The sequence below is a fragment of the Poecile atricapillus genome, chromosome 6 (genome assembly GCF_030490865.1).
Source record: "Poecile atricapillus isolate bPoeAtr1 chromosome 6, bPoeAtr1.hap1, whole genome shotgun sequence".
In the NCBI taxonomy this organism is placed as follows: Eukaryota; Metazoa; Chordata; class Aves; order Passeriformes; family Paridae; genus Poecile; species Poecile atricapillus.
In genome coordinates this window covers 37,990,779-38,014,658 of record NC_081254.1, presented here as the reverse complement: position 1 = coordinate 38,014,658, position 23,880 = coordinate 37,990,779, and the positions used below count along the sequence as shown (strand labels likewise).

Genomic DNA, 23,880 nt, shown 5'->3' with positions numbered 1-23,880 from the left:
TGCCACACGACTGCTCTGGTGCCCCAGGTGTGACCACAGTCACCATCAAACCAGCAGCAGCTGTTTGCTGCCAGACACTGGGAGGCTGCAGTGTTTGCATCCTTACTGGGTATTCCTAATGCAGAAATGGATGGGAGATGTTTGTAACAGATCAGATTCTGTCAGGACCAGTTTTGTTGTGGTTTTTGTTTCCTTGAATAAATCAATGGTATGAAATAATCTTACTCAAGCAAGGACATGGAGCATGTCTCCCGCAGTTTTATGTGGGAATTAGTGTGTGGCTGGACTTGTGCAGAGACGTTTTCATGGAAGTCTTTAAGGATGTGCAGGAGGAGGGGAGCTGAAGCTCTGGGTCTGGTTGCATGGTTATTTTCATGTAGCTGCTGTCAGCCCGGGGTCCTGCACACCCCGTGCCTCGTTAGGAGCTGTGTTAATGATGGCTCAGGGGCTGTGGCCAGTCAGTGAGCGAGGGCTGAACTCAGTGTGTCCTCCTGCTCCTTCTCCAGGCTGCAGGAGGGCACTGCCCTGGCTCTGATCCCAGCTGTGCTGGAGGAACCTGCCCTCTCTGCCCCCAGTAACTTCCAGTCTCATTACTGGGTACCAGGGAGGCCTGGTTACCTTCTCTCACCTGTCAGGGCTCACCTTTGTGTGCAGGTGGGCCACGTGCTCTGGCCCCTTTGCTGTGCTGAGCAGCTCCTGCTCTCCACACTGCAGCCTGCTCCTCTCCCTGGGGCTCTGTGCTCACCTTGTGTCTCCATCCCACATCTCTCAGCTCTATCCTGGTTCAGCAGATGAGGGTCAAAACATCTATTTATTCAGGAGTTATGAATTACAGGTGATTTACTGCACTGGTGTGGGCAGGGTTTTACAGTGAATTCCATTGCACTATTTAGCAACTTCCTCTAAGTAACGGCAAAATTTTGGACCATCGGAACGATGAGGAGCGTCACTGATTTTTTGACCAAAGGTCAAAACTCATAGCTGAGTGATGAAGATGGATTCTATTCAGCCAGAAGCTCTCAGGCCAGGAGAGGTGTTGGCAGGTACAGGATGTGTGTAATTGATGTTTTCATCGCTTTCCTTAGGACAAGAGACAAGTGGGCCCTGAGGTGGGGGTTAGTGTGGGGAGGCACTGGCTTGCTTCTGAAACTGAAGATTCTCAGCTCAAACCCTCTGTCTGTCAGTCATCTGTTCCCCCTCCAGCACCCCTCTTTTTCAGTGCACTGTGCAGAAACAGCTCAGTGGCACCTGGCAGAAACCAGGGGATCTTCTGGGGGGATGCCAGGGAATGGCTTCTTCCCAGGGAGAACACTCTGGGCTGGTCCTGGCTGCCTGGGCAGCACCCCTGCAATCCAGCAGTGCAGCGCCAGGGCTGTGCTGGGCACACCATTGAACCTGAATCCCTTGAACATTGAACAGTACCAGGACACAGAGCTGTGGGATCCTTGTGCTGAGTGGGAGACACAGCGTGGACACATCACTCAAGTGCTTGGTTTTGGTCTTAAATAGTATTTGGGCATCACCTCACCAGAGCCTGTTGGGAACAGGGTTTCATTGACAGCTGTTTGCACTCAGTCCCTGGAGAAGAAATGGCATGAAAAGAGCAATTGGAAAGGGCCAAGTGATAGGAAACAGCTCAGTGTCATTGTCAGAACCCCTGTGCAGGGGTTCAGTGCTCTGGGGCCTCCTGCCCACCCTGTGCCCCACTCTGGGCCTCTCTTGTGTCCCCACTGCTGTGTCCCTGCAACAAGCCAGTGCCAGCTGAGCAGAGCTTGGTCCTGTTGGCCCTACACATCTCTGGGACTCCTGCCGGTGTGTCCCATGTCCAGCTCACCCCATCCACATTGGAGTCCTGGGGGTTTGATCCTCTCTCCTCCCTGTGCCACCCCTGTGGGTGTTCCCTGGCTGCTGGCACAGACTGGGCTGGGGATGGGGACAAAGCTCTGGGGGTGTGGTGGGGTTGTGGTGCCTGTGGTGGTGCCACTGGTGTGGCTGAGCCCTGGCTACTGCTGCTGAGCAAACCTCACAGACAAGTTGTGACAGAGCCCTGGTCCTACATCCCAGCTTGGAAGGTGTCACCAACAGCTCTGGGTTACACCTCCACTACAGCCAGAACACAGGAATTTTCTGTACATAAATATTTAAATACCTGTATTTTTTTGTATGACAGATTTATACAGTGTGTGCCATTATCTGCTGTGAAAAGTCTACAGCACCTATAAATTATTCTCCTTTAATCACTTGCCATGAGATTGTTTTCTTATCTCTGTTGTGTTACGAGGTTTTGCAAAGTTGCGTATTTTTAAGTTTTTGCATTGAATTCCACAGCCTTCACTGGGAATTTTGTGCAGAAGACAAATGCCAGGTCAGGTCCTGATTTTTCTTCTGTTGCCAATTCTCTATTACTCCAGAGCTTGCCAAAAAGAGTCTAAGAGTAATAAAATAATAGCAAAAATACCAGTACTATGGACTTGACCCTGGACAGTGCTGAAATCCTGCTGCCTTGGGAGGGTATTTTTAACAATTATTTCAGTGCATATATATGTAAATATATCTTTGTACTTTATATTAATACATTCCTGTAATTTTCTTGCATGACAATTTTACCATATCACAGAATATTTAAGTTAGAACAAGGTTGTGTTTTCGCAGATACTGTCAGGAGCCATTGCACATGTGGAGTAATAAATGTGTATTTTTAACATTGCCAAGGATTTGGTGTCATTTCCAGGGTACTGAGCTGTAGATGCTGCGCTGGGAGCACCAGGGTGAGGCAGAGGTGGCAGGGGAGGGGGCAGGACCCCAACCTCGCTGCCACAGCGAGGGCACAACAGCTGTGGCTCACAGGGGTTTGGTATTTCCCTGCACAGCCCTGGATTTTGTATCTTAACCTCAATAAAAACAGCCCCTGGAAAGTGTCAGGGGATCTGTTTTTTCTCTTTGATCCCTCTCAGTGCAGGAATGATTTATCTTGCTGGTAATGTGCTGCTGCTTGCAGCTCAGAAGCTGCTGCTCCCCTCAAAGGAGGCTGAGATGAGTGGATGTCTGAGCCTGGACTCGTCCCTCCTGCCCAGCCAGCAGTGCCACTGTGATGCCTCTGGGGCAGCGTTCTGGGTGCCCATGGGTGTCCCCGAGGCACCAAGGGCACCTGCCAGGCTGGGCTGCTCTCTACAGGGGAAAGGTGAAGGTCAGAGTGAGGGCAGCTTCCCACACACAGCCCTGAAACACAGGGCAGGAGAAACACCCACAGCAGCCAGGAGAGCTCAGTGCCTGCCAGCCCTGTGCCTAAACCCTGGGAACTGGAATTTGCCAGGGACAAACAGGGAATGACCCTCCTGGGCTGATCAACCTGCTTTGTCCTTCTTACCTGATGTGATTGATCCTGCTGCTGATCAAGGTGCTGGACGTGGGGGAAATCACAGAACCACAGAACTGCAGAATGGGCTGTGTGAGAAGGGACATTAAAGCTTGCTCTACCCTGCCATGGCAGGGACACATGGAGCAAGTGTCCAGCCTGGCCTTGGACACTTCAGGATCCAGGAGCAGCTTCTACAGGTAACCTGTGCCAGAGCCTCCCCACCCTCCCAGGGAACAATTCCTTCCCACTTCCACATCTGACCCTACCCTGTGGCAATGGGAAGCCATGCAAAATAAAAATACAGAAAAAAGACACAGTGAGCATGGAAAGCCAGGGATAAGCACAGGCATAGTTCAGTGCCTGTCTGACACCTCATTTGCCCCTTAAGGAGCACTGCTGCCCTGCAGGGAACAGAGGAGTCCATCCCCACCCCAGACACAAGTGCAGGGACCTGGGGCTCCTCCATCACAGCCGTGGTGCTGCAGAGCCAGAGATGCGCCCCTGTCAAGGGCAGGGAGCGTTTCCTCAGTGTCCCTGACCCAGAGCCTGCAGGAAAGCTGTCCAAAGGAATTAGGGCCACAGACCGTGTGTGTGCCATGGGGGATGTTTCCTGGAGGCTCTGGCTCCATTAGCAGGCGGCTGTGGGGCTCAGCTCAGCCTCTGCTGGCACCGGGAGAGCTGCAGAGATGCTGCTGGCTCTGATCCCTGCGTTGAGAGGAGGCTGGGGCAGCTGTGCTGGCTCCGACAGCTCCCTGACAGAGGGAATAAATGCAAACCCTCCCTCGGTAAGGGAAGGGCTGGCAGGGTTTGAGCCTTGGGCTGGCACAGAGGGTGGAGGCGCCTCACCTGGGTGATGGGGGAGAGGGAACAGTGTCTGTGCTGGCTCCTCACTGGCCATGGGGGCCTGGCACAAACCAGGCAAACTGTGGGAAAAACAACATTTACAGCACAGGGCCCTTGGGACTTCCTCTGCTAAGTGTTTACAAGCTGGGGGTGTTGGGTGTCCCTGTCACCCCATGGATGTTGGGGTGATGGGGGGTCACTGCCATCAGACTGAAACTTTGGTCTTTCCCATTCCTTATGGATTTCCTGCTGATGTAATTTAAGCGCTATTCAGGAAGAGGTCACAGAATCATAAATAGTTTGGGTTGGAAGGGACCTTCTTATTCTACCCCCTGCCATGGCAGGGACAGCTTCCACTAGATGTTAATTGCCTTGGTGCAATTTCAGAAAAAATCAGAAAATCAACAAATGAAATTATGTTAAAATTAGATGTAAAACATCTAAATACATTTCCATATGCTCAATGCATATGCTCAATGCAGAAATTACTGCAGCATTAAGCTGTGAAATGTAGGTCATATCAGATAATAAAAAAATCAAAAAACCAAAACCAACAAAAAATTACATCCCTCCCTGGTTTACATTTGTGGGTTCATTCCTAATTCATGGATTTGTGTATCTGGAGCTGCTGTATGTGTGGTTCCAGCTCCCACTCACAAATCAGATCCCTGCTTGTGCCAGCACAAGCCCTGCTCCCTTTCTCGTGCCTGGCTGAGACAGAGCTGGAGACCCGAGCCCAGCAGTGCCCGAGGGAAATCAGAGTCTCACGGACCTGTCACGATGTCTCAGCAGCACTGGAACCAGCGTGGGCCTGGGGGAAACCAGCCCCTCTCCTGGAGCTGTGGGCAGGGCTGAGGAGAAGGGTGGGACTGTGCCCACACTGCTCATGACGAGCCTCTCCCCCTCCAAGGGAAGCACAGTAACCTGCAAGTCGGGATGGGATGGTACAAACCTCACCCAGAAGAACTCAAAGGAAGAAAACAGCAAAATGGACTCAGGTGGATTAACCACTTCCACCGTTGTGGTTTCCAACCAAGTTTATTCCAAGCAAGGAGCAGACAGGAACAGAAAGCCATTCCTGGAGGTACATGCATGGCTCTATGGCCAGAGGTTTACTCTATGTACACACCTTTAAATATAATAACTGGGCTAGAATAATCTCTATAAAAAAGTGTGTCGCATGCACCTGGCCTCCAAACGAGCCCTGGTATTGGGTGTTGGACTCACACTCAGTTCTTGAAAAACTGTATAAATAACCTTTAAAAAACAAGGCTGGGAGAAGGACACTGGCCCACAGCATGGCCAGTGGAGGGCCAGCACCTCTCTGCCCCAGGACACGGGGCTGCAGCCACCCCTGAGCTGTGACTGCCAGGGGACACACGGGCTGGGGTGGCTCCGGGAGCACGGCCAGGGCGGAGGGCTCTGACTGGAAACCATGGAAGTGCTCATCGGTCAGAAGCCCTCTGATGTGAGCGGGCAGGGGATGCTGCTGGAAAAGAGCGTGATCCAGCCTGGATGTGCCTTCATGTCCGCCCCAGCTGGCCCCGCAGCGCTGGGGAGGTGGCGGTGCCGCATGCACGGGGAAAGGAAGGGCTTTCCTAGCAGCTAGCGAAGGAACACTGACAGAGAACCCACTGGGAGCTACCTCAGGGACCACTCTACTTTCTACCTACGAGGGAAGGGCTGGCACAGCTGGCGAGCGCCGCTCGCTCGTCCTCCTGCGTGGAGAGCAGCCCACCGGCCCCTTCCCGCAGGACCTGGCGGCGCCCGGTGTGGGGACAGCGCCAGGACAGCGCCAGGACAGCACCAGGAGAGCGTCAGGACAGAGCCAGGACAGCGTCAGGACAGCGAGGTGATGTTGGACCTCCCGCCCGGCGGGGCCATGATCTTCTGCGCCGTGCGCCGGGCAATGTGATCATCTGCCTGTGACCCTGGGGGAGAGCAGAGAGCAGGGCAGTCCCACTGCTTTAAATGCCACAACCAGAAAACATTTCCTCAGGAAGTACTAATCAATTCATTATAAGTCATTTTGGACACTCTATGAGCACAGCACAGTTTGCAGTGGCTGTATTTGCCTGAACTTCTTCATTTTTTTATTTTTTCTTTCTGGAAGATTTATAAATGGCTTTCCTATAAATACATTTTGTGCGTAACAAAATGTGGGGACTGGTCAAACAATATGGGACCCATCTGCACCAACCAGCTAAAAAACCATTATGGAACTGATTTTAGGGCAGAGCATTGGCTTTCCGAGCTCCTGACAGCTGCTGGGCAGGTTTCTGCAGAATCAATGGTGCTGAATCACTGCCTGCTCTGGCTCCTGGGAACAGAGCCTCTGACAGGCTTTGTGTGTTGACATAAATACTGCAGAGCACTCCAGAGCTTTCTGTGCTGCACTTGGTCCCTTGGCTGCTGCCACTGGACAAGCTGCTTTATTACCGATTAGAAATGAAGTTTCCATTGCTCCCCGCCCAGGCCCCCCCTCTCTGGGCCCCACGTACCGGACAGGCTGAAGCCGGACTGGTGCAGGTTGCGCACGGGCGCGGGCGCGGCTTTGCCGGTGCCGGGCGCGATGCGCGACGCCGCGCCGGGCGCCACGGCCCTGACGCTGGCCGGCACCTCGTGCACCGGCCCGTCGTACATCCCCCGGGGCACGCCGTGAACCTCGGCCAGCTGCAGGGGGAGAACAGCGTCAGCCACCGCGAGGGACGGCCACAGCCCGGGGGAACAGCCTGCAGCCGTGCCGCGGGAGGCTCACGCTGGATACGTGTGGATGCTAACTCTGAAACAGGCAGCAAAGTGCCTGTAGAATTGCAGGCCACACAGCTTTCTCAGTCCTGCCTGAGAAAGTGGCCTGGGAAGTTTTAAGGAGGATTTAAAACAATCCTCAGGGACAGAAAACAGCCTTGCAGGTGTTGTTTCTCTGTCCCTTGTTTTCTCTGCAAGAGAAAGTCAGGGGGTGCTGTGCCCCACTGACCAATGATGGTGATGTAGTAGTTTACTAACCAATAAGAGTTTCCTTTCTGTACTTTCCACATATCGGTCTGTGAAACAGACCTGAAGTAATAAACTACGAGAAGTTCTCCTGATTAACTCCTAGAGAGTCTGTGTCGTTCTCCTCGCCGTTCCTAATAGAGCGACAGATACGGAACATTCCTCCGTGGGAAGGGCTGCCCTGCCCTGGCACAGCTGTCCAGGGACTGCCCATCCCTGGAGAGACTTCAAAGCCCTGTGGATGTGGCACCTGGGGACACGGGGCAGTGCTGGCCCTGGCAGTGCTGGGAATGGGTGGAATCCATGCTCTTAAAAGGAATTTCAACCTGGCCTTGGACACCTCCAGGGATGGGGCATCTACACCTTCTCTGGGTCCCCTTCCCACCGTGCAGGGAGCTGGCACATCCCCATGCTGCCCTCCAGACACCCTGAGGCACACCAGTCGGGGCTCCTGCCACTGCAGCTAATTTGGGTTTGATTCCTGCTCTGCCTTCGTGTAGGATGCACAATTACAGTGTCTGCAGTAGCACAGGGAAAAGGGAAGGAGGACAGAGCTGTCAAGAAGCATTTACATATTTACGTGTCTTTGTGTCTCTGCAAAGCTGTGCCAGCACACAGAAGGATTTATTTTACTGCATTTCCAGTGCCTGCAGGATGTACATCCCTTACCCTCCAATGGCTGCAGAGACAACACTGGGAATGCAGCAACAGAAACTTCCCTAGCACAGGTAGGAGAGAAATTCCTCCCTCCACCTCAGTGCGGAAGAAAAACAAAAACAGAAACAAAAAAACCAACAAAAAAAACCCCAAACTTTTACTGAAAGTCATATTTTTGCTTTGTAACATTTTAATAGGCTAATAAAACTGTCATTAGCTCTAATACTAAGAATTCTTGGTTGAGGTGCCAGGCACACGACAACACCCAGAAAGAAACAGCATTAATAATACCCCTGCTGCTCTTGCAGGTTTGCCATCCCAGTGGCCCCAGTACACTAAAGCAGAGAGATTCTGATCAAAACACAATAATAAATAAATCAAACTCTCCTTACCCTGTTTCTTGCCTTTATCCGTTTATAAACGAAGTCAGGGAATGTTTTCCTAGGGATGAAGCGACCTGAGCCCTGGGTGACGCACAGATTCCCATCTTCAAGGACAACTTTTCCCTGACTTATGACCACGGTTGGGACCCCGTGGCACTCGGTGCCTTCAAATATGTTGTACTCCACGTTCTGGAAAAAGAAAACCCTGATATTCAGTGCCTGCAGGATTTAAGAGGAGGCCAACAATGACCCCACTTTGTACACTGCTCCCTGTGCACCATCAGTCAGAACTAACTAACCTCTCACATTTCAAATAACAAGATCACATATAATAACAACATATAATAATATCTATATATTATAACATATACAATACATATATAATATGTATATTATCTCTGTTATAGAAATATTATATATATAATACAAATATATATAATATATATAAAATATAATAACAACATATTTTAAATAACAAGATTCCAATGGGAAGCAATGGAGAAAATGTCCTGGGGTAAACCTTAAATCCAATCATATTAAACTACAGCAATAGTTTAATAATTTTAATAAGTTATATTTATATTATTATATTATTTATATATTCTTTATTGAGTATTTAAATTCTGTATTATGTTAAGATTAATACCATTATATGTTAAATGATAGCAATAGTTTAATACATATTAAACTTTAACTAATACACATTACAGTTTAGCAGTAGTTCAGTACTTCAGCACTTACATTTTTCTAGTCCACAGCAAATACACTGACCTTGAGATTTCCATACCAGATGCTGACTGTCTTGGAGTGGTCACTCAGTACCAATCCCACCCTTTACAGCAATAAAAGGATATTTTCCTGGTATTTTTAAAAGCAAATGCAAGGTCCTTCATCAGTTTACCCAGACAAACATCTCCCCTCCTGAATGATCTGATCTTGCCAAGGACATGCAGTGCTTTCCAGATCTCTTCTGACTCTAAAACCAGCCCCAGAAAATGATTTGAAATATATTTTACCAAATTGTGGGTTTTTGCTGAGATGATTTTTGTAGCCTTGGGGTTCCACAGCACCAGGTCTGCGTCGGCGCCCACAGCCACGCGCCCCTTCCTGGGGTAGCAGTTGAAGATCTTGGCAGCGTTGGTGCTGGTGACTGCTACGAAATCGTTCTCATCCATCTTCCCAGGCACCTGGGGAGGGCAGGAGGAAACAGCACAGAGGGACATCACAGAGGGACATCACAGAGGGACATCACATAGGGACATCACAGAGGGACACCACAGAGGGACATCACAGCCCCTCCCCACGGCCGGGCTGCTGCTGCCCCACTGCAGGAGCTGCTGGAGCCAGCCCTGTGCCCACGTGGGGTGAGGGTCTGCACTGCCACAGGGCTGTGCTTACAGGGGAAGGGGATGTGAGGATGAGCCTTGTCCCTGTGGGATAAAGGATATGAGAAACAGGTTTTATTTTCCTTGGACTCCAAAAGTTGAAGTCTCTGAAAAACAAGACCATCACAGGTTGGCTCCAGCTCCTGCACAGGCATCTCAGGATCACTGAAGTGGGTTAAGGACAGCCCAGTGAAGAAAGACTGGAAGTGAACCTAACCAGTGCTATTTATCATCTTCACTTGTCATCCTAAGAAAAGTTCTATTTGTGTTTGAACTAAACCCACCTAAGGGAGGTTTCAGGGTGGCTTGGCTCCCAAGCTCCTGCAGTCTGCACAGGGACTGCTCTGTGGGATGCAGGGTAGAGCCCCCCAGGGATGATGCTGGCAGGGAGGGGTGCACTGGGGGCAGGGACACGGACTGATCCCACCCTCAGATCCCAGCCCTGCTGCCAGGCACACACTCAGGTGACACGGAGACTTGTCCCCACTGCTGGGGCCAGGAGTGACAGGCAGTTGGAGGCCTGGCCACAGCCATGTCCCAGGGGAGGGACACCCTCTCCCCAGCCACCTCCCCAGGCCTCTGGTGAGGAGGAAGGAACCTCTCACCACCCTTGGGAGAAGGTGCTGGAGAGCCTCCCTGCTGACTGTGAGTGAGAGCAGAGGACAGTCCCTGCACAGCAGCCTTTGAAGACACTGTAAAGGCATTTGTGTGTCTCAGTCTCTCGTCAGCAGCTCTCTGAAGCTGCAGCAGTGTCTAGACAGTGTCAGCCCTCTGGCTTGTCTGAATTAACGAGGCTGTGACAGCCTGGAGCACAGGCACGGCTCAGTGTGCTCCCACCCAGCTCCACGGCTGCAGCACCTACCACACACTTCTCCCACACCACGGACATCCGCTCCTCCACGCCGTTGGTGCCCTCGGGGATGAGGGTGAAGTTGTCCTTGCCCACGGCCTTCTGCGCAGTGCTGAAGGTGCAGTGGGCACTGCCGGTGACCTGCAGGTCCCCGCTGGGGACAGGACAGGGCAGGGGTCAGGGAGGGGGGCACTGAGGGCACCCCCAGGCCGGCAGAGCCCCCCTTGCTGGGCAGCCCATGAATGGGTGTGGGCAGGGTGCAGGTGTGCCAGGACCCACCTGGAGAGCAGAGTGCTGAGGTGATCGGGCGTGCTGGGGTCGGGGCTGATGGGGGGGGACGTGACGAAGGCGGCGGCTTTGGCCCAGTTTTTGCTCCAGTAGTGGGAGCCGTCGGTGCCCAGGCTGGCGGTGATGGGCTCCCCGTACACCACGGCGCCTGCGGAGCGACGCGGGCGTGAGCGGGGAGCACGGGCACAGCCACACAGCCACACGCGACAGTTCCACTTCATTCAGCGCTCCCAGCACCTCGGGCTCTCACCCATCCTTTAGATTATCTCAGATGACTGGGAGACACTGTCAAATCAAGTTCTGGATCCGTCTGTCCTCTCCTTACACCAGGCACAGCTTCCTACAAACTGTCACGCCTTCCTTTAAACCAAACCTGGGCCTGCCTGGCAGCCACCAGGCCGGGGAAAGCGGTGACTGCTCCCCCTTCCACCCTGCACCCAACAGGATTGATCCCAGCCCTTCCCACTCCCCCCCAGCCAGAATTTGGAGCTTGCTCCACGTCTGTTTCTCATTCAAACGACCATAAGTGGATTATTCCCCTTTCTCAGCTGTGTCTGCCAAGACAGAAGTGTCACAGTTTCCAGCACATCCCTTCCAATCGTCCCAGCTCCAAGCAATTAGCTCTGGCACACCCTACCATGGAAACCACACAAGCCTCAGGGCCCCACGAGTGTGGGGGAGCTCAGGAGATGATGGGGGAGCTCAGGAGATGAGGACTCCTCAGACCTTCCTGGTCAGAATGAGATTCCCGGCTGGTTTGGAGCTCGGTGACTGCCCGCGCAGCCCAGCGCGTTACCTCTCCTCTTCGCCTGCGCCAGGACGTCTGCGGCAGCCCTGCTCATGACCTTGGTGACGTAGAGGGGGCAGTTGGCCTGCCTGGCGATGGTGATGGCACGGAACACGGCCTCTGCCTCCACCTGCGGGCACAAGAACACGACACAGGTGTCCCAGCCCCTGCACGGCGCGCCCGGGGCTTGGCGCGAGGGCGATGGCGTTACCTCCTCGGGGCGGCTCAGGACGTGCCCCTCCGGGCCCGTGATCCCCAGCTCCAGCAGCCTCTTCTGCTCCTGGGGGGTGAGGAGGAAGGAGAGAGCAGTCAGTGATGGGCACAGCCCGCTGGAGCACCACGGGACACTGCACACCCTGTCCAGAGCCAGCCGGGGGCGGGGGACAAGGCAGGAACCCACCCAAGCAGGGGCCATGGGACACTCCACAGGGACATCCCACTCACCCTGGGGACACTCCCTCAGACCTGTCCTGTGCTGCAGAAACGCGCCTGCGTGGGAGCTGCTGGGTATGGCACAGGATGTGACACTGCCAGGGTGCAGCAAGTGCCACCTCTCCCCAGCATTCCTGTCCCTCTGCACTTCGCCACGTGGCACTGAGGAAAGGCAACCCACGGTGACAGATGCTGAGGTGAGCTCTGGATGTCCCAGGTCACTCACGTGGCATCTGAACGCAGATGTCCAGCACACAGCCTGTCCCCTCTGTGCTGCTCTGTACCAAACAACCTCCCAGTCAGCTGGAACTAATGCAGGGAAGTTATTCAACAGCACAGAGCAGATCCCACAGGATCCTTTAAAGGACCCTGCTCTTAGAGGGTGCTTATTTGTCTGTATTCTTGTCACAGATCTCCTCCAAGTGTGTCCCCAGGGCTCAGGTGTCACCACCCTGGTGGCTTACAGAAACACTGCTGCAGCTCTGAGCTGCCTGGGGTCACGGCATGCTCCACAGCCAGCAGAGAAACAGCTTTCCAGATAAAATCCCAGGAGGTGGGAATTAGCCTCTATCCTGTTTGTTCAAATAAACCCATTTGAAGGATTGGATCTGGCTTTCAGTTCAGCCTTCCTCCCACACCAGAGTGAACACTGGCGTGACCGTGAGCTAAAGGAACTGCCAGTCTAACTCTAGCTGGTGTGTCTGACTGAGGCTGGAGCCAAGACTGCCTTTTCACCAGATAAAAAGCAAAAATAAGGCACATGAGCAGAGGCTGGAACACCAAGGAATTCCCAAGTGCTGATACTGTGTGGAGTTAAATACTGCCAGTGTCACGGACATTACTGTAAAAGCCTCAAGCCTCCTGATTTTCTCAAGTAATCTGAACTCCTAAACATGACAGATATTGGGATAAAGCATCACTGAAGGCAGTCAGTGATCCCTCAGGAACCCCCAAAGTGCTTTTTGGGAACCCAAGCACACGTGAAGATCCATGAGGACACTGATGATTCCACAGGACACCCTGATCCTGCCTGCCCATGCTGCTACACAGGGTCCTGTTCCCTCCAAGCTCTGGGGCACCAGCTCCTCAGGCAGGGCAGGGACAGAACAGGGACAGGGCAGGGACAGGGACAGGGACAAGGACAGGGACAGGGACAGGAGCAGGGACAGGAGCAGGGCAGGGACAGGGACAGGGCAGGGACAGGGACAGGGCCAGGGACAGGGACAGGGACAAGGCAGGGCCAGGGCCAGGGCCAGGGACAGGGCAGGGACAGGGACAGGGACAGGGACACGGACAGGGACAGGGGCAGGGGCAGGGGCAGGGACAGAGACAGGGACAGGGACAAGGACAGGACAGGACAAGGGCAGGGACAGGGACAGGGACAGGGACAGGGACAGGACAGGGCAGGGACAGGGACAGGGACAGGGACAGGGACAGGGACAGGGACAGGGCAGGGACAGGGACAGGGACAGGGACAGGGACAGGGACAGGGGCAGGGCAGGGACAGGGACAGGGACAGGGACAGGGACAGGGACAGGAACAGGACAGGGACAGGACAGGGACAGGACAGGGACAGGGACAGGGCAGGGACAGGGACAGGGCAGGGGCAGGGACAGGGATGGGGACAGGGACAGGGACAGGGACAGGAGCAGGGACAGGGGCAGGGACAGGGACAGGGCAGGGGCAGGGGCAGGGACAGGGACAGGGACAGGGCAGGGACAGGGGACAGGGACAGGGACAGGGGCAGGGACAGGGACAGGGACAGGGACAGGACAGGGACAGGGCAGGGACAGGGACAAGGACAGGGACAGGGACAGGGGCAGGGACAGGGACAGGGACAAGGACAGGGCAGGGACAGGGCAGGGACAGTGACAGGGACAGGGCAGGGACAGGGCAGGGACAGGGACAGGGACAAGGACAGGGACAGGGACAGGGCAGGGACAGGGACAGGGACAGGGACAGGGACAGGGGCAGGGCAGGGACAGGGCAGGGACAGGGACAGGGACAGGGACAGGGACAGGGACAGGGACAAGGACAGGGACAGGGGCAGGGCAGGGACAGGGCAGGGACAGGGACAGGGACAGGAGCAGGGACAGGGACAGGGCAGGGACAGGGACAGGGCCAGGGATTCTCCTCCCCAGTGCCCTGGTCCCCCCCAGGTGTCAGTGGACACAAACTCAGCACCTCCTCGATGATGTCTCCGTTCTCCGCGTGCACCTGGGCGATGGCCCCCAGGTCCCGGATGATGCAGAAGATCTCGTACATCTGCCAAGACACAGCAGGAGCCCGGCTCAGCCCCGTCACACCCCCGTGGCTCCGTGTGAGGCTTGGCTTTCCCTGCATGCAGGTGTCCTACCTGGCCATCAGTGCACTGCAGCTTGTCCTTGTAAGCCATGAACACCAGGAAGGAGTTCACACCTTGAGAAAAGAAAATGACACCTGTGGCTTTGTCCCTCGGAGAACTCACTGCCCTGGGGTGGGTGAACCAGGGGGTTGTGCTGGTGAGGGTTACACTGGAAGCAAAGCAAAGCCAAGGGCTGATGTGGGAAAGGTCCCACAAGCACACAAAGCTTGGGAGTTGTGAAAAACAATAAACCCCTACTTTATAGTGCACCTGAACCAAAAAATGAAACCCTTGTGGTCCATGTTTGGGGTTAGGTGCCCTCTGTGACTGGCTCCAAATGCACACTCAGCTGCCTCACTCCCAGGCTGGTTTTCCTCCAGTGGTGGCTTCAGTCTGTGGCTTATCCTCAAATTTGGGACAAGGGGTGGACAGACAGGAGCCAGGGAATGGCTGCCAGTGGCAGAGGGCAGGGCTGGATGGGATTTTGGGCAGGAATTGTTCCTGGCAGGGTGGGCAGGCCCTGTCCCAGGTGCCCAGAGCAGCTGGGGCTGCCCCTGGATCCCTGGCAGTGCCCAAGGCCAGGCTGGACATTGGGGCTGGAGCAGCTGGGACAGGGGAAGGTCAAGAAGTGGAAGACAGGGAATGGGATTAGGTCCTTTCCAATCCAAACCATTCCACGATTCTCTGAATTGCTGCTGTATTTTGTATGGATAGAGGCAATAAGCAACACCAAACCATGATCAAATTACAGCTGTATTTCCTAAGTGTTCCAAGGAACATCTCCATTACTTCAGCCTCTCTGCATTTTAATAGGAAATTCACTGTGAATTTCTATGGTAATTGGCCAATTAAACCCTTGCTTGCAAGACTACAAATTACACTGAAGACATTTAGCTCTGCATTAGCATATCTGAAGGAAAATGTAGTTCCAAACATGGCAGTAGGTATTAATGAATGCATGAATCCCTGTCTCGTGGTCTACTTTCCTGCTTTCCAGAGAGCCATGTCCCACAGACACCTCGGGATGCCCAGGAGTTACAGGCACAATGGAATCACTATGGAATGTTTAAAGCTGGGTTTCCTTCTCTAAACCCTCTCTTGGAGATTTTTATTGAAATGCTTTTTCTGTACATCAGCATGGCCAGCCCTGCTCCTTTAGCTTCCAACATCCCTTTCCATGACCAGGCTGCCAGCTGCCCAAAGCTGAGGGCACAGACCCAGATATCATGGCAGGAACTTGGTGACAGTGACCCCATCCACAGCTCTGCCCTGGACGGCCAGGGATGGGGAGGTGACACGGGAAGGAGCTGTCACCGCTCCCCCGGGGCCCTGCAGTGACCCCAACCCCTCTGGGGTCCCTCTGCCCTTACCCTTGTCCTTGACCAGGGCCTCCAGCTCCTCCCTCAGGCTCTCGTGCCAGCGCGGGATGTCCACGCTCAGCCCGTAGTCACAGCAGGCCTGGCTGTCAGCGCGGCTGCGCCACTGCTCGTAGGAGGCCAGGAGACTGCTCCCCACGTCTGGGCACACGTGTTCAACTGTGGGGACAGCACCGTGTGAGGGACACACCTGGCACTGTGTCCTGTCACACGTGTTCAACTGTGGGGACAGCACCACGTGAGGGACAGGAAAACACCTGGCACTGTGTCCTGTCACACGTGTTCAACTGTGGGGACAGCACCATGTGAGGGACAGGAAAACACCTGGCACCGTGTCCTGTCACACGTGTTCAACTGTGGGGACAGCACCGTGTGAGGGACAGGAAAACACCTGGCACCGTGTCCTGTCACACGTGTTCAACTGTGGGGACACCACCATGTCAGGGACAGGAAAACACCTGGCACTGTGTCCCACCACACGTGTTCAACTGTGGGGACAGCACCATGTCAGGGACAGGAAAACACCTGGCACTGTGTCCTGTCACACGTGTGGGGACACTGCTGTGTGAGGGACACACCTGGCACTGTGTCCCGCCACACGTGTTCAACTGTGGGGACACCATCACATGAGGGACAGGAAAACACCTGTCACCGTGTCCCACCACAGCCTGCTGTGCTGGGAACAGCTCGTATCCCGTCCCACCGCGCTGCTGAGAGAACAGCCAGCAGCTCTCCCCAACAGAGACACAAACACAGCAAGCAAAGGCCAAGCCACGGCTGTGCCATCCTCTCCTCAGCCAGCACAGCCCTGCTGGTGGCTGCTTCTGCTCTGGGGCATTTCCCACGGGCAGAGCCCCCTGCCCAACGCTTCTCCCAGCTCTGGGCTCGGTGGGGAGCTGTGCCAGGACTGCTGAGACTGCTCCTGCAGTCACATACCACAGTGGCTCTTGGGAATGGAACAGGAACAAAACAGAGAGCAAAATTATTACACATTAACACAAAAACGGAGCCTGTGCTTAAAGCCAAGAAACTCAGAAAACCCCCACACTTGCAAAGCTGTTAAAAACATAATAAAAGATGGTTAAAATGTTCCTGTGTTTTGCTCCCTGATGAGATGAGGCAGGAGCAGGCTCATATTTTTAATACCCACATGCAGCAAGGGAAGGGGGTTCTGCACAGTACACAACACCTTCAATGAGCTTTGTGCTGTTTAGATTTGTCCAGCAGAAATGGACATTTCTGTGCCGTGAAGGTGAATAAACATCCCTGCAGCGACTCCAGGCCTGGGGTATTTTGCTAGGAAAGGGGTGCTGGGACGTGTCCCCTCTTACTGATCATGGTGGTGCCTCCTGCCAGCGCTGCCTTGGTGCCCTGGAAGAATCCATCGGCCGAGCTCATGCCCACGGCGGGCGCCTGCAGCCGCGTGTGGACGTCGATGCCCCCCGGCATCACCAGCTGCCCGTAGGCATCGATGGTCCTGGTGCCAGCGGGAACCAGCAGGTTCTCTCCCATCTGTCTGGAAAGGAAATCAACATCTCTTAACTGGCAACAGCTCTGAGGAGAGCAAGCCAAAACAGCCTCTGTTGCTCCTCCCCAGGCTGCCAGTGCTTTGCAATTCTTTCCAGCTGCAGAACTACCCCAGTCTAGCTCTTTCTTGACACTACTCTAAAATGCTGCCTTTATTTTTCTAAAAGATTTTCAAGAAAAAAATGATGGGAAGGAAGGAACCTTGTTCAAATCCCAGGGTACTGTATCATTCTAAGAAATTACATTAGCAAACATAAATTTTTAACTTACTTTATTAAGCCATCCTCCACATAAACGTCTGCATAAAATGACTGATCATCATTGACGATTTTTCCTCCTTTGATTAGAAGCTGCTCACTCTAATGGGAAAAAAGTCACAGTTTTTTAAAGATTCTTTTGTTTGGATTCCACTTTACTCATTCCAAGCTTTAAGTAAATCTAGATTTAATGTTTTCCCTCCAATCACTCAAGTTCAGTGACTATCCAGACGATTCTACAACTGCATTTGCAAGGGGAACCATACGAAATTGTCATTTGGAGGAGCACAGCTCCATGAAGGGTGGCAGGAGCCAGGGGTTCATCACTGAGCCTTCCAGCCCTGGGCACCCCCAGCTCCGAGGGCTGAGCTGTGCTCCTGCCTCCTCCCTCAGCTCAGTGCATCTCATTAACCTGGAAATTTATTGCCATTCATTCCTTCTCACAGTCAGGGGCAGATAAAGCCTCGAGGACTTGCCTCACTTCAAAGCCAGACACTGGCACAGTTTTCAGATTTGCAAAATCTTCACCCAGAATCTTTAACTAGAAAATTTATTGAGCAGCAGCACTGATGTCTATGTGGAGCTGCAGCCTAATTTCACAGGATTCATTTCCTGCTCTCTGGTGTTGAAACATTATTTCCAGTGCTGAAATGGACAACACAAAGAGCACAGCCTGGGCACAAACCGAGGGACGGCCGAGCACGTGGCAGCACAGCCTGGAGATGCTGCACCACAAAGAGCCGGGACCTGAGGCAAAACTGCCTAGAAACACTTTGGGGCTTGTTTAAAAGAGCATCGCTGGCATATAAAAGGAAAATTCAAGAATTGCATTCCTATCTTTTTTGAACTGTCGAGGATTCATTGTCTTTATTGTTTCCCCTTGTCCCATAACATCAATCAAAAGGAGCCTCAGTGTTGCTGCCCCACGGGAGAGCCTGACGGCCCCTCCCCTTATGGGGCCCATCTTCACCCCATCCCCATCCCCATCCTCATCCTCACCCTCATCCCCAGCCCATCCCCATCCCCATCCTCATCCTCATCCTCATCCTCATCCTCACCCTCATCCCCAGCCCATCCCCAGCTCCCGCAGCCCAGGAACGCGGCTGGTCCCCGGCTCCCACCGGGCTTTCCCCACGGGAGCTCTGCCACGAGCCAGCGAAAGGCGAAAAAACAAAGCGCAAGGCATCGCAATCGAGGGATTTGTCCCGACTCCTGCTGGGAAGCGCTGGCTCCGGGAGAAGGGAATCCCCTCCCGGGGAGCCCGGGCTGAGGAGCGGAGCAGGAGCCGCGGGATGCTCTCACTCTGCCGAGCGCAGCCAGCACTGAACGCGTTCCCGGAGCGCCTCTCCCGGCCCGGGGCACAGGGAACCGGGGACACTCCGGAGCCCGCCCGCCTTTGTCCCCCCGGGGCGGCCCCGGGACAAAGCGCCGGGACCGCCGGGCTCCGGCCGGGCCGCGACACAAAGGAGCGGAGCGGGGCGGACGGGGCAGGGGCTGGGCACGGCGAACACCGGCACCGGGGGTACCGGCACCGCCGGGCGAGCACCCCGGGGCGGGCGGGAGCCCGCGGCGTTCCCCGGCTGTCCCGGACCGCCCGTCCCGCTCCATCTCCGCCGGCCGGAGCGACCCCCGGCCCGGCCCCGGCTCGCAGCCCCCTGGGCCCCGCAGCCCCCGGCCCGCGGGGAGCCCTCACCGTGCCCTCACCGTGCCGCGGGTCCCGCTCCTCCTGCCCGGCTGCGACATCGCCGCCGCCTCCGCCACCTCCGTGCGGGGCTGCCGCGCGTGCCCGCCGCGCGTGCCCGCCTGCGTGCGCGCCCCCGCCCGCCGGGGCCGCTCACAGCCCTGAGCCCCGGGAGAAAAGCGCTCGGTGCCTCCGCCCCTGCCCCGCTCACAGCCCTGAGCCCCGGGAGAAAAGCGCTCGGTGCCTCCGCCCCTGCCCCGCTCACAGCCCTGAGCCCCGGGAGAAAAGCGCTCGGTGCCTCCGCCCCGGGAGAAAAGCGCTCGGTGCCTCCGCCCCTGCCCCGCTCAAACCCGCGCCGCACGAGTGGCCCCCGAGCCCGCTCCCGCCGCGGGCCGCAGGGACGGGACCGGAGCGGACCGGACCGGACTGGACGGCAGGAGCACAGCCGGACCGGACAGGACCGGACACAGCCGGACCGGAGCGGACCGGACGGCAAGAGCACAGCCGGACCGGACCGGACTGGACACAGCCGGACCGGACCGGACGGCAGGAGCACAGCCGGACCGGACAGGACCGGACACAGCCGGACCGGACAGGACCGGACACAGCCGGACCGGACCGGACGGCAGGAGCACAGCCGGACCGGACCGGACCGGACCGGACTGGACGGCAGGAGCACAGCCGGACCGGACAGGACCGGACACAGCCGGACCGGACCGGACCGGACACAGCCGGACCGGACAGGACGGCAGGAGCACAGCCGGACCGGACAGGACCGGACACAGCCGGACCGGACAGGACCGGACACAGCCGGACGGGTTCCCGCTCGCCCTCCCGGCGCGCTCTCGGCTCCCGGCGCGCCCCCGGCCCGGCCCGGTCCCGTTACCTGCCGGCAGCCGTCGGGCAGCGCGGCCGGAGCGGCGGCTCTCGGGGGCAGCGCGGCCGCTCCGGGGCCGGGGCCGGGTTCGGGTTCGGGGCTCGGTGCCGCGTCGGGGCTCGGTCCCGGGTGGGTGTCCCGGCGCTGCCCCCCGACGGGTGTTGCCGTTCCGGAGGCAGCGAGCGAGGCGAAGTTCAGCGTCTTGTTGTCGAAGGCATCCTCCACGCTGCAGAACATCCCGCCGCGCTTCTGCCGCGGCCGCGGGCTGCCCGCACCCAGCCCCGCAAAGCAGGCGGGCAGAGGCTCCTGCTGCCGCCCCGACATGGGCCCGGCACCTCCCGCAGCCGCTCCTGCCCAGGAGAGCCCAGCGCCGCGTTAAGAGCCGCCCGAGGACCCCCCGCCCCTCCCGGTGCCCATCCACCCGTGCCTGTCCCCACGTACGAGCGGGAGGTGACATCTCCCTGCGTCTGTGATGGCAGAGACAGCGCGGGCTTGGCTGCCCCGGGGTGAACTCCCCCCCCGAGCCCTCCCGGGCATCTCCCGGTCCCCCAGGGTGGCCGGTGTCACAGCCCAGCTTCCCCATCCCCTCAACCCCAAACCAGTTCATCTCATTTGAAAGTTTAAAACAGATCTTTTTAATTAAAAGTTGACAATAATTTATGTATTTTACAAAGGAATAGAAAGTCTCTCGATATATATCATAGGAATCACAATACAAAAATATCTGTAAAATTCTCTACTCGATCGCTCCAGCCCCTGTCTTTGGGCTGTCGGTTGCTGTCGCAGCACTGAACCCAACGTTCTGTATTTTGGATATGATTCTGGAGTAGGATTAGAGGACACGGGTCACGGCACCCAGCCAGTGCACCAAAACCCTCCCTTTTCTCTGCATTACGTTTTGCATAAGTTTACAATAGTCCCTTTTTATAAACTGTACAGCAAATCCTACAGGGTTTAATACACATATTCACACGGCGATTTCCTGAGTCGAAGCTAAACCTGTTCCTGTGCACGAGGGGCACAGGGCACGGAGGAGCCGGCGTCGGTCCAGGGGCGTTTCTCCTCCTGGTCAGGAATTCTGTCCACAAGCCATGTAAGGCACTCAAGGAATCACTGAAGGCTACAGATATTGTAGAGCAGAATACTGGAAATAACAGCCACATCCTCCAGCAGCTTGAACAAGAAGTCCATCCACGCCTGGCACACCCAAGGCGGGGGGTTTGGGGCGAGGGGCGGCCGTGGCACCGCTGCTGCAGCTGCTGCACCCCACAGCGGGCACGGAGGGGCTGCAGGAGCTGCCCAGGCCCCTGGCACTGCCCCACCACGGTCCTGGGCACTGGGGATGGTGTTTGTGAGAGATGCACAGGGGCCACAGCGAGCAGGCAGCAGCCGAGACACAACACAGCCCAGCCTGGCCCGGGCCAGGAACAAACTCCTGACAGAGCCCAGCCTGGCCCTGGGCCACCAAAACTCCTCACAGAGCCCAGCTTGTCCCTGGGCCACCAAAACTCCTGACAGAGCTGAGCCCAGCCTGGCCCTGGGCCACCAAAACTCCTCACAGAGCTGAGCCCAGCTTGTCCCTGGGCCACCAAAACTCCTCACAGAGCCCAGCCTGGCCCCGGGCCACCAAAACTCCTGACAGAGCTGAGCCCAGCCTGGCCCTGGGCCACCAAAACTCCTGACAGAGCCCAGCCTGGCCCTGGGCCACCAAAATTCCTCACAGAGCCCGGTGGGATGGGTTCCACAGAGCAGAACCAGCAGGATCCTTCCCCGAGAGCGAGGGAGCACATGGATGGCAATCTCCTGTCTGTGCATTTAAACGGAGGAAACAGTTCTGAAAACATTCTTTGAGCCATTTTTTCTTTCCTATGTACAAAACTTCATACATATTTATAGTGACACAGAGATAAGCACAATCCCGTATTTACACACAGACCTGTCCTGTACAATTGGCTTTGTACTTAAAGCCCCCAGGATTAAAGAAGTTAATTGGAAAGCAGAACCGATATTTGAGACACACGAATGCACCAGGCAAGAGCATGTCCTGAATGAAGAGCCATGAGATGGACTCAAGCCACTTCCTAACATGCCCTTTGTCACATCAGCCACCACCTGCAGGGCTTCCAGTAAATACAGGATTTTAAGACATGAAGTATTTCAGTAGAACTCAAAATGGGACTGTTTTAGGTGTGAAGTGCAGAAGCAAAGATGCAGCTCATCCCAGAATCCCAGCACTGGTATTGGTGTCTGGTAGAATCGGAGCTTGTTAAATCAATTCCATGATAGAATCATATGTTGATATCAAAATGCACAACCTTGGCCTTAAAACATCGCATCCCTTCAGTTCAAATATCACACTTGTCTGGCCAACTCACTTCCTTCTGTTTCTGCAGCTGAGCTCCCTGTGCTGGGTTTAAACATGGTCGATGTACAAGTGCAGGAAGAGGTTGAAGAATTTCAGTATCAAGGGGTTTTCTTCACAGCTTTATCAACTCCAGCGGCACAGGTACCTACAGAATAAAATAAACACGAGGTTTAACTACAGCTGTGGTTCTCTCCCCCACATAGGATTTTTAATCCCAAAATCTACAACATTTCCATTCCATAGGTTGTGCTGGGTTGTGTTAAGCAGCTCTCAGTTAAGTCTAAGTTGGAGTAGGCTTAGCCAGTTACTGTGTTTTCCCTGAAAGAGATAATTTATTAAATGTTAAATATACTGTTTTCTCTAGGCTGTGCCACACATCAAATCATTCCTTTTCCTTTAAGCAATACTCCCCTAGGAGTTTTGGGTTACGCTCAGAATATGGTGATGATAGTGATGAATGACGAATTTAAAACATCTGACAGACTCTGCGGGGATGAGTTAATAACCCCGGAGCCGAATTCCCCCGGCTCAGGGGAGGATAAGGATGCGGTGGGTGGGAGGGGGCTGTGGCCCTGAGCCTTCCCGTGCGCCCTCCTTGGCCCCGTGTCCCTGTTCCCAAATCCCAAATCCCAAATCCCAAATCCCGCCCAGCAGCGCCAGGGGGACGGGAATTCCTGGGGAGCGCAGTTGGGAGGCAGAACAGCCCAGCCCATGGCTGGAAAGGAGAATCCCTCATTCCCCGTCCCTTCTCCGTGCCCTGTTCCATCTCTCCTCTCCCCCTGGCCCCGGCAGCAGCTGAATCCCCTCCTGGCGCAGACCCTGCGCTGTGCGGGGAAAGGATTAACCCTTCACAGCCCGCCCGGCAGGGCAGAGAATCCCGGACTGCCTTGGGCTGGAATGACCCTGAAGCTCATCTCTGCAGCCCTGGGCAGGGACACCTTCCCCGGGCAGAGAATCCGGGACTGCAGAGAATCCCGGACTGCCTTGGGCTGGAAGGACCCTGAAGCTCATCTCTCTGCAGCCCTGGGCAGGGACACCTTCCCCGGGCAGAGAATCCGGGACTGCCTTGGAATGGAGGGGACCCTGAAGCTCATCTCTGCAGCCCTGGGCAGGGACACCTTCCCCGGGCCAGGTCCTGCAGCTCGGGGGGCTCCTCTGTCCCCCGGACACGGTGATGCTGCTCACAGGCAGCACCCCAGGAATTTCAGCAGCAGCTCCTGGGAAGAGACCGAGAGGTAAATGGCAGAAGAGGAAGCGGGGGTGGCTAACACGGGATTTTCCAGATGCCGCTTTGCTTTAGAGCCCTGCCCGTCAGAGCCGGCGCGGCGGGGCTGTCACATCTGGAGCCCCGGAGAGCTCAAAAGGCACAGTCACCCCTCCCTCACCCCGCCAGGGACAGGCAATTGTTCCAGAAAGCTGTAAAAATGGGACAAAAGCTTTTCAAGCGCGGTAACTGATGGAGCGCTAATATCTGTG

The 23,880-nt window shown here is 55.5% G+C and overlaps 2 protein-coding genes across 17 annotated transcripts in view; both read right to left on the bottom strand.

Moving 5' to 3' along the window:
- Positions 1 to 5,239: 5,239 nt before the first annotated feature.
- On the bottom strand, positions 5,240 to 20,375 carry DPYSL4 (dihydropyrimidinase like 4). 2 transcript variants are annotated; one of them, XM_058841662.1, is made up of 14 exons: positions 20,049 to 20,375; positions 17,495 to 17,583; positions 17,029 to 17,213; positions 15,692 to 15,856; positions 14,334 to 14,395; positions 14,162 to 14,242; positions 11,757 to 11,825; positions 11,555 to 11,675; positions 10,750 to 10,906; positions 10,483 to 10,624; positions 9,252 to 9,422; positions 8,245 to 8,424; positions 6,703 to 6,874; positions 5,240 to 6,132 (listed from the first exon to the last, which is right to left on the bottom strand). In XM_058841662.1, exons 1-14 carry the CDS (start codon positions 20,361 to 20,363, stop codon positions 6,041 to 6,043), a joined length of 2,001 nt encoding a protein of 666 aa, XP_058697645.1. In that variant the 5' UTR covers positions 20,364 to 20,375; the 3' UTR covers positions 5,240 to 6,040. The 2 variants fall into 2 exon arrangements, with proteins under 2 accessions (XP_058697645.1, XP_058697646.1); XM_058841663.1 differs by lacking the exon at positions 20,049 to 20,375 and adding an exon at positions 19,186 to 19,290.
- A 292-nt stretch (positions 20,376 to 20,667) lies between these two features.
- JAKMIP3 (Janus kinase and microtubule interacting protein 3) overlaps positions 20,668 to 23,880 on the bottom strand; it is a 69,027-nt gene continuing 65,814 nt past the window's right edge. For 13 of the 15 annotated variants that reach the window (XM_058841644.1, XM_058841654.1, XM_058841655.1 and 10 more), the window contains one exon: positions 20,668 to 22,549. The gene's annotated coding sequence lies outside the window, so the exon portion shown is untranslated. The remainder of the gene's footprint in view (positions 22,550 to 23,880) is intronic. The other 2 variants (XM_058841648.1, XM_058841649.1) reach the window with 2 other exon arrangements.

What these genes read in the sequence shown, in the direction of transcription:
- DPYSL4 (XM_058841662.1), bottom strand. Translation starts at nt 20,363, where the DNA reads ATGTCGGGGCGGCAGCAGGAGCCTCTGCCCGCCTGCTTTGCGGGGCTG. An exon ending in TGCCCGACGGCTGCCGGCAG is followed by an intron (nt 17,584 to 20,048) that starts GTAACGGGACCG and finishes TTTTCCCATTAG; the next exon opens with AGTGAGCAGCTTCTAATCAA. An exon ending in GGCGCAGGCGAAGAGGAGAG is followed by an intron (nt 10,907 to 11,554) that starts GTAACGCGCTGG and finishes GTCGCTCCGCAG; the next exon opens with GCGCCGTGGTGTACGGGGAG.